The sequence below is a fragment of the Lycium barbarum genome, chromosome 2, assembly GCF_019175385.1.
Source record: "Lycium barbarum isolate Lr01 chromosome 2, ASM1917538v2, whole genome shotgun sequence".
NCBI lineage: Eukaryota > Viridiplantae > Streptophyta > Magnoliopsida > Solanales > Solanaceae > Lycium > Lycium barbarum.
In genome coordinates, this window is record NC_083338.1 from 149,378,360 (window position 1) to 149,388,597 (window position 10,238).

Below are 10,238 nucleotides of genomic sequence, written 5' to 3' on the forward strand. Positions count from 1 at the left end.
AAAGGTTAGATCATGTGTTCTTTCATAGAATACAATCTATTCCTTATTTGTCTGATCTTATATCCTCTAAGCAACATTTCTTTTGTGATATCCGTCTCAAGGCTAGGTAACAGAGACTACCATTCCAAACAAGCACAACTCATACATCTGTCCCATTCCAGCTAGTTCACATTGATATATGGGGTCCCTATAACACTCAAACTTATAATGGATTCAGATATATTTTTACCCTAGTTGATGATTTTCTAAAGTAACCTGGACACACCTACTCTCATCAAAGTGTTATTCATTTTCAGTTCTTAAAGCCTTTGTGATGGTCAAGGTTCATTTTAAACCTAATGTAAAAACTTTCAGATCTGATAATGCTTATGAATTAGGTAGTAGTTCTGAAATTCAGCAATATTTCTCTGATAATGGTATTCTTCATCAAACCACAATCCCTCATACCCTACAACAAAATGGGGTAGTAGAGAGGAAACACAAACATTTGCTAGAAGTATCGAGGGCCTCCCTATTTCAGTCCAAACTCCCATTGAAGTATTGGGGTGAATGTGTCCTTACTGCAACCTACCTCATTAATAGATTCCCCTCAACAGTTTTACACAATTCTACCCCATTTGAAGTTCTTTATGGTCATCCTCCTAACTATACCGATCTAAAATCATTTGGTTGTTTCTGTTAAGCCATTGTTCCTACTTCAACTAGAGACAAATTTCTTCCCAGATCCCTTCCTTGTGTCTTCCTAGGCTATCCTTGTGGTAATAAAGGCTTCAAGTTGCTCAATCTCACCACCCACTTTATTTTTGTCTCCAAGGATATGATGTTTCATGAACACATCTTCCCTTACCATAAGTCCCCTGATTTTTTCTCTCCTCCTCCTTGTCATTCATTTGTTGATGTCCTTCCTCCTCCTATTAATGTACCTTCACAGCTACCTGATTCTGATAATTCTCCACTAGGTGGTCCTAACCCCCCCTCCTTCTGACCATACCCTACCTGATGTTGCTCCTGCCCCACTTTCACCGGCACCTGTCCCTAATCCTTCTCCTAGAAGAAGTACTAGACATTCCAAATTCCCTCATCATCTACTGTCTGATTTCATTTGCAACTCTGTACTTCCTCCTTCTTCTTCTTCTTTCCCATTAAATTCCAAAGTTCCTGTTGCTACACTAAATATGCATGAACCTCAGGACTACCAACAGGTTGTTTCTAATCCTGCTTGGCAAGATTTAATGCTAAAGGAATTTTAAGCTCTTGAGGAAAACCACACTTAGGACATTGTCCCCCTTCCTTCTCACAAGAAAGCAATCCCTTATAAGTGGGTATACAAAATCAAACAAAGGTCAGATGGCTCAATTGAAAGGTACAAAGCTATACTTGTCATTAGGGGTGACACTCAAAAGGAAGGTATAAACTACAATGAGACTTTCTCCCCTGTTGTTAAACTTACTACTGTCAAATGCCTTTTGTCCTTGGCAGTCAAGAGACATTGGACAGTGTTTCAACTTGATGTGAACAATGCTTTTTTGCATGGTGACCTGTTTGAGGATGTCTATATGAAGGTTCCTCCTGGTCTTCATGTTTCTTCACCATCTTCTTCCTCTTCCCTTTTGGTTTGTAAACTCAAGAAATTATTGTATGGCTTCAAACAGGCTTCCAGGTAGTGGTTTTCAAAACTGTCTGAAGCTTTGCTATCTAGAGGCTACATTCCCAGCAAGAATGACTATTCTCTTTTCACAAAGTCTTATGGGGCTTCTTTGGTTGTTCTTGTGGTCTATGTTGATGACATATTACTAGCAGGGTCTGATTTGGTTGAAATGTCCAGCATCAAGTCCTTTTTGGACTCCCAGTTTAAGATTAAGGATTTAGGCCTGGTTCATTATTTTTTGGGATTAGAAATTGTCCCTCACTCTGTTGGATATCTCATGAATCAACATAAGTTCACCACAGATTTATTGGCTAAATTCCACTGCTCTCACTTCACCTCTGTTACTGCTCTTTTGGATCCTTCTATTAAGTTGTCATTTGATGTTGGTGATCCCATTCCTAACCCCAGCACCTACAGAAGACTTATTAAGAAACTTAATTTTTTGCAACACAGTAGGCCTGATATATCCTTTTCTGTGCAACACCTTAGGCAGTTTCTGAACTGCCCAAGAGTACCTCATATGCTAGCAGCCCTACATGTTCTCAGATACCTCATGGCTGCTCCTGACTTGGGTATCTTATTAAATTCTTCACCTGATTTCTCTTTTGCTGCCTTTTCTGATTCTGACTGGGCCTCATGTCCTTCTTCAAGGAAATCAGTCACTGGGTTTTATATTACGTTGGGTGGTTGTCCTATTTCCTGGAAATGCAAGAAACAGCCCACCATTGCCTTAGCTTCTGCTGAGCCTGAGTACAAGGCCTTGCGCAAGGTGGTTGCTGAGGTTGCATGGCTTGTTAGACTTCTTGGTGACATTGGCTTGCCTACTGATGGTCCTGTTCCGGTATTTTGTGACAGTCAGGCTGCCCTTCAAATTGCCAAAAATTCGGTTTTCCATGAACGGACCAAACATATAGAGATTGATTGTCACTATGTTCATGATTGTCTTAATGCTTCCCTTATTTCTCTTCATTATGTGCCCAGTGCTGACTAACTTGCTGATATTTTGACTAAGAGTTTGTCAGGGCCTCTTCATCACACTTTATTGGGCAAGCTGGCAGTGTCTACCCCTTCCAGCTTTAGGGGGGGGGGGGGTGTTGACATTGACCCAATTCATTCAAGACCCACAAATTCATTCCGGGTTCAAGCCCCAACTGGTGGATAAGTTGTAGTTTTTATTTTGCAAATTAGTCCTTGTATATTTGGTTTTGCAACACATATATACAGATTTAGAATGTTCTAGAGATACAATGTACATTTCATTTTCTTATTTAATTTTTCACTCAGATGAACAAAGAGCCGAGGGTCTTTCGGAAACAGCCGCCCTACCTTTCAAGGTGGGAGTTAGGTCTGCGTACACTCTATCCTCCCCAGACCCCACATGGTGAGATTATACTGGGCTTGTTGTTGTTGTTGTTGTCACTCAGATGAACAAAGCTTCTCCCTCTTCTCTCTCATACGAAACCTAGGGTTTCATTGTATATTTTGCGTATATTTTCCACATTCTAAATGCCACATTGAATGAATCTGCAAATTGCTTGGAGAACTGCAACAAGGAGATTGAGAAAAAGAATTTGAACTAAAGTTACTCCAGAAGCATAACAATGTAAAACGACACGATCATCATTTTAACTCGAAATTCTCCAATAAAAAAAAATCACTCAAGCACTACTGACTTCATCCTAGTGTAAATTCCTTCGGTACATTTCCTTAGATACACAACCTGACAACAAAAGAGCAACTGCAATGTCCATTTAAAGAGAAGACAATTGAGTTTCTTAATTATATTTGATATTATCGTGAAATTAACTCATATACGTTCCAACTCTTCAGGCATGTCCTCTAGAATAATAACTCACGTTGTATCTTTTAGTTTACTAGTAATTAATGAGGAAAATTATAGAACTTATTTTTATTTTTATTATTATGTTTTAGGGGGAAAATGAGAGAAAAGGCCAAAAAAGAAGAAAATAGATAAATAACATTTTTGGCCAAAGAGATGTGCCACATCACTCTTTCATTGCCTAGCTTTATAATATATATAGGTTCGGAAAAGTTGATGAGTTAATATTAAACTAGATACTTGTAGAAGTGATAATAAAATAACATTATATTGTTAGTAAGCTAGTGTCAACATTTCAAGCATTCTAATATAAAAGCATTTCATTAATTGAGGCACAATGTTACAATAAGCAGTTGACACGTATTGAATCAATTGAAATTGAAAAAAAAAAACTGAAAAAAGAAATGATCGGACCACTTATTAACATGTGGAGTTTACATAGAATCATTTTGTTTAGTCTACTACTTTGAGCATAAATCAGTCCTTGCGTGTGAGAGAAACAACCAAATTAACATAGATGGCTCTCTTCTTGTACATATAAACATCCACAAGATCACTATAAACACTAAACAAGTCATCCATAATTTCACTTCCAAAATGAGATTCCACCATTGATTCAACCACAGCCCTTATTGTTTTAGCCACCTGTTGGCCCCTTGATAATAATATTTTTTTGTCTTCACATTGTGCTGGTGAATTCGAAGAAATGTTCGCGTCCCACTCAATCTCAAAAGCATCGATACGATTAATCCTAAATGAGCCTTCTTTTTCAACAGTAATTTTCAATTCCTCAGGGCATGGTGCATAGTATGGTGCATTAAAGGAGTCTATTTTCTCCTCGTCTACTAGGCCCTGCAATAAAGGAAGTCGTACGATTAATAAATATTCGCTAAACTGGTCCCAAATTGATGGTAGTTTGAGTAATATGTGTGTATGCCACATATTAATCTTCAGGACAAAAGATGTATATGGCTTAATTTTTTTTTATTTTTTTTCAATTTCTAACTATATATCACATTTCAAACATTTTTTCTCCAAAAGCTACTTCATTTTCAAGTTATTATCACATACATGAAAAGTACAAAAATGGAGAAATATTTTTCCTTATCAGCCAACACTGAATAGAATTGCTGTAACAATCTCATTCATCTTCATCCTATTCTAGATGACTAGATTTGTAACCATGTATATACGTGTATATTCAAATCTAGTTATCTAAAATAAGATGGAAGATGAGATGAGATTAGTTAGGACAAGTATATGCATTATCTTGAGTTTTGTCGATCTCCTGAGAAGAGGATCGTATAACTAGAAATGATATTTATAAATTACAAAATTAGATCTCTTGTGCGTTGAACATAGCGAATACTATAAATCAAAGATTGGTTTATACATGTAACAATTATACATATCTCAAATCTGAGTAGATTGGGTTGACTTTATGTTATTCTTACTGTTTATGTCGCTCTGCTTAAACTCATCAAAATTCAATACCACATAAAAAAAAAATGTTTTCTATTTCTAATTTATAGGTATATATATCTCGACAAGACTCGTAAAAATTGTCAAATCAAATGCGACACTAATTTGAACTCTCGAAAAAAATATGAGAAGGATGTTCATATTGAATCTTAAGACTAAGATTTCGTTCGTTTTTTTCAAATTATTCAGTATACTAAAAAAAAAAAAAAAGAACCGTTTAACAAAAAAACTAGGATAAGTTGAAGAAAGCAACCTTGGAGACCAAAGTAGAGAGTGCATGTGCAAGGAGCTCCCATTGGTAGTAGCAACCATCTTCAATGGTGGGATCAATAGAGCTCCTCCCCATCAGTGACAGCAACATCCTCCCTCCGGGAACTATCTCCGGCGATCGTGATCGGAGAAATAAAGAGAAGTCGTTCTGAAACTGCGACACGTATGCATTGATGACGTCACTTGGACTAGTCTTTGATATGTATAACTTCCCTTTGTTTAGGGCTGTCCTTGCATTAATACCCAAACCAAGTGGAACCTGTTGGATGATTTTTCCAATTATCAAAATCAATGTTTACATTGAATTCCAACAAAACACTTAAGTTACATGACCGATAGTGTAAAGATTTTTACTTTATTGGTTAATTTAACATGTTGTAACCTATCATTCATCATGAGTTATCAATAATGCTTATTAGATAGAATTGGCGGCATATCTTTCAACCAATCTAATTGTATAAATGTTGTATCATCTTTTATCCAAGAGAAAATAATAAATGTTGGGTTTCACATTTTCGGTAACGCAAAACGATTCAAATAAATGAGATAGGCAAGGTGTCTGATATGACTGGTTCCCATAAATGGTAGGTCTGCTATCAAGGTGAGTCAATTCCTAAGTTTGTGATTGTCCTCCACCGATTGCAACTAATAAAGTGCAACAAAATCACCTCATCGCATATCAATTTGGTTTTATTTTGATTTAAAAAAAAAAAACAAGAAAAAAAAAATATGAAAATACAAATGACTTATGTCCGGTGAAATCTATCAAATATCTATACATAGTTACTAATTATAGTGGGCTCACTTATATTTTTATATTAACTTAAATGGTTCTCGTTATTATGAGAACCATAAACTCCAAATCTCATGAGTTTTAAAAAAAATGTTTTTCAAAAATATTTGTTAGTTTTTTGTGAAGACGCCGATTTTAATTAAAAAAAAATTATCCTTTCAGAATACAATTTTGTTTTAAATCCAAATATCATAATTTTTCGGTTAGAAAATGTTTTCTAAATCTAATGGACCTCAGATATATATATATATGGATTTTGCTAACCTAAAACATGAAGGTTGTAGGTTAGTAGTCTATCCACTTTTTAGTACACTTAAATACCCTTACTATTTTCTACCATAGCATTAAACTTAGGGACTTTATCGTCATTTCATCACAAAACCCAAATTAATTCACCTCTTCCTTCTTAAAACTCCAGCCATTGAATCTGGTGGGAAAAGACTCATCACAGGCAGCCATGGTTTTTCTCTATGATCTGAAGGTTTGCTTATAATGGAGATAAGAATTTAATCATTGTTTTTCTCATTACACCCTCTTTTTTTTTTTTGTCCTCTTATCTGATTCCTCTCAATTTCACTATCCCGCCAAACCTTCTCGTCAATCTCTTTCGAAACTTTCATCTTGATTAATTTGTTTTCCTGCGAAACACCCCCACCCCCCCCCCCCCCTTCCCTCCTCTTTTCCTCTGCCATTTCTTTTTTTTTTTTCTTTTCTTTTTCTTTTGGGTATAGTTTTATGTTTAGATCTGTAGTGCTAGACATTTGCAACATCAGGGTCATTTGTTAAACTCCATTAGAACCACCAATGTCGATTTCAATTTTGGACTAATTGTGGAACCCCCTAAACTTTTGCTCTGTACATTTTCAGCATTTATTTTCTATGTAATCTTTGAAATAATCACATGTTATAATGGAAATGAGGAGGAGAATGATTTGTATTGTTGCTATTCTCAGAATTGATTAAAAACGTTAGGATCGCTGGATGCTCAAATTATCACAGGCGGAGAAAAATCTAATTGGGGGCGGAAGTTTTGTGATTGGGAGAAGGAGATAAATTGGGGTTTCTGATGAAATGACGACAAAGTCCTTAACTTTAATGCTATAGTAGAAAATAACAAGGGTATTTAAGTGAACTAAAAAATGGGTAAGACCCTATATAGAGAGAGAGAGAGAGAGAAGTACCCTGGTACCTGCCTACCTGGTACATACCTTGGCTCGTTACTATCAACCAAACTACTTAAGACCGTATCTGTCAAAACATATCTAATTTTAATTTAATCAAAACGCAGTTATGTACATTTTTTGGTTCGTGGAAATTAAAGTTCTTTAACCAAATGGGCATAATCAAAGTCAAGCTAAGATAGTTACTTAATTAAACTCAGTAGTCAGTACACAAGTTTCCTAATGCGATTAAACTTTCCTTTCGTGGCTAATTAGACTTGTTTTAAATTTCACAAAGCCCTCTATATATCTTCCACCAGAGGTCTCTCACTGATATTATATTGGAGTTTTACATCTTAATGTTGCAACTGCAACCTATACTACTCCGTCATTTAGAGACCACATTTTCAAACAAGAATTGACACGTAACAATAATTGATTGTTTCTTGTTACTATGTCTTATCTGATTTCATTTGGTCATTGATATGGTCCATTACTTATCTGTAATTTTTTACTTCGAAAACTCAGTAAGTGGTTACGTTGTTAACTAACTTGTCTGGATTTAACGTCAGGTAGTCAATTAAATCATGTGTGGCGGGACCTGGAGTTCGTGGATCAAATTATTTAATTTTTTTATATGATAATCCAGATATAAATTTTTTTTAAACTTTAAGTTAATTAAAATTTGATTACAGAAAATTATATAAAAAGTAGTAATAATATAAATTACAATAATTAATGATTCAAAATATATTTAAGACAATTGCGAATTTGTGATTAGTGCTACTATCTCACGTTGGTGGTGGATGAGAGATACTATTTCATTGTTTATCGGATGTGAGATGTTAGACAATATAAGATAATTTGGCTTCTTATATGGTCTTAGCAATTTTCACACATGATCATGAGCTAGCTTTGGGATTGAGTTAGACAACTTAATATTCACTTTTTACATGGTGTCGGAGTCATGCTCATTCCATTTCATTATTTTCCCGATGTTGGGTAATCATATTATGGTTTCCACGCTCCAGCCCCCAAGCCTGGGCATGAAGAGGGTGTTGACCAAATCCCATGTTCTTGGTGTAATCATATGAGACACTTGGTCTTCATATATGTCTTGGGTAATCTTTATCTTATGAGCTACTCTTTTAAAGTTGAGTTATACTTGATATCCAAGTTTTTGATCAATTAGAAAAAATCTTGTTGACTAATCAGATAATAACGGTAGAACATAAATTGAAACAAAAAACTATGAAATTTCACACTGACCCGAGAAAGCCAATGGAGACTGGAGGAAGAGTGAACAAAGTGCAAGCTCTTTAGGGGGAAAAGCCTTCCATAAAATGAACCAGGAACTCCAGCAACATAGCAACTTTCTGAACCTTTTTCTTCTTTTATTTTCTGAAAAAATGCCGGCAAGGACCTAAATATTTCATTGAAATCATTGCCCGGAAGATCATTAAGAGAAATTCTCAACTCCGGGAAAGAGCTGCCCGATTTTCGGCACGTGGCATCTATGATATCTATCATTTCTGTGACGACCATCAAAGCGTTCGGTCCAGAGGAACAACCCAAATCTGCAACGCCAATGCTCTCTGGCATCATTTTGTTGTTGCACATAATGTTTAAAATTGATTCCTTAAGTCTTGAATTCGTCTCTGATATTATCTTCCTCTACAAAGTCATATACCAAATTCAATAAGATTGGTACAATTTTTTAGTGGAAAATAGCAGAATGTGCAAATTAAAGCGAGTATCTAAACAGTCTTTCATATAAAAAAGAGCCTTCGTTTGAAAAAAGTCTTTCATATAAAAAAGAATCTTCATTTGAAAAAAGATAATGTAACTTTTCAGTTGGCTCAACTTTCTTAGATAATTAATTTAAGTATCAATCCAATCTTGGAACTTTAGAGATAAAAAGAATATAGATTATATTAGCTTATAAAGTAGGCCAAGTTGGTGGCCTTTCCGCCTTTACTTAATTCCACTTTTGGAGAATTAAAGGGCTAAAATAATATTCTTCCCTTAGAGAAGCTAACTGTAATATCAATTGGCCACACTCACATGCATGCAGAGATTTATTTAGAGAAACAATATATGTTGACAAAATCAAGAATATCTTTTCATTTCACGTAAAAGAAAATTTGAGGCATGAATTAAATGAATGGAAGTGATAAGGAAAATAAATATTTTCGACTTGTTTTTATCATTTGATGAAGATAATTAGAATGGAACCTGGATGTTGGAGTTTTTGGCATAGCTAGTCTCTCCTTCTCCATTGTTCATGTGAAGTACCTGCAGGACTTCCATCTTTAGAATTATATTTATATTTATTTCTCCTCTCTTTCTTATTTCTTCAGAGAGCTTTGCAGTGGTGAAGAATAACTCAAATTGTGCTTATTTATTTATTGGCTTCACCAGGGCTGCACGCCTGCTTCTGTTCCTAAACCTTGGACAAGATAGAAGATACCTCTTCCACCACAGCCACAAGTTCGACTTTTATACATCGTACTACTAGTATTTTACTGAAGACTTTATTTATGTTATATGACGTACAGATTTTTTTTGTTTTTATTGTCAGCTAATCTGTAATTAAAGTACTATTTGATACCCATTTTACCGTATTATTACTCCTCCTAACTATTGAACTTACGTGAACCTATTTAATTAAATACATAGTTTAAAGAAGGAAAGAAGACTTCTAGAATTTGTGGTCTTAAACATGTCATAATATTTGTGTTGTTATAAAAACCTCTCATTAAGGGTAAAATGAGAAATTTAAATTAAATCGTTTTCAAATTTAAAAAGGAGTCGGTCTTTTTCAAAATGACTATAAAAGAAATAAGTTCACATAAAATTGAAACGGAGAGAGTAATGTCTACCACAAAATTTATCGTAATTATATTATAAGATTTAAATTGAAATTTTAAGAAACGTACACGTAGATATAATTTAAATGACTTTATAGCGTAAGGTATTATTTACACTAAAGATGGGAAAAATTTTAACTCTGTCCAAATTCATGGGGCTATAATTTGCTTGTGG

At 34.8% G+C, this 10,238-nt stretch overlaps 1 protein-coding gene across 1 annotated transcript; it reads right to left on the reverse strand.

Moving 5' to 3' along the window:
• Positions 1-3,790: 3,790 nt before the first annotated feature.
• LOC132628048 (probable jasmonic acid carboxyl methyltransferase 2) lies at positions 3,791-9,673 on the reverse strand. Its single transcript, XM_060343738.1, has 4 exons — positions 9,429-9,673; positions 8,463-8,867; positions 5,224-5,499; positions 3,791-4,340 (listed from the first exon to the last, which is right to left on the reverse strand). The coding sequence occupies exons 1-4, from the start codon at positions 9,501-9,503 to the stop codon at positions 3,966-3,968; spliced, it is 1,131 nt and encodes a 376-aa protein (XP_060199721.1). The 5' UTR covers positions 9,504-9,673; the 3' UTR covers positions 3,791-3,965.
• Positions 9,674-10,238: the final 565 nt, after the last annotated feature.

What these genes read in the sequence shown, in the direction of transcription:
- LOC132628048 (XM_060343738.1), bottom strand. Translation starts at nt 9,503, where the DNA reads ATGGAAGTCCTGCAGGTACTTCACATGAACAATGGAGAAGGAGAGACT. An exon ending in CCAAAAACTCCAACATCCAG is followed by an intron (nt 8,868 to 9,428) that starts GTTCCATTCTAA and finishes ATGACTTTGTAG; the next exon opens with AGGAAGATAATATCAGAGAC. An exon ending in GTCTCCATTGGCTTTCTCGG is followed by an intron (nt 5,500 to 8,462) that starts GTCAGTGTGAAA and finishes ATCATCCAACAG; the next exon opens with GTTCCACTTGGTTTGGGTAT.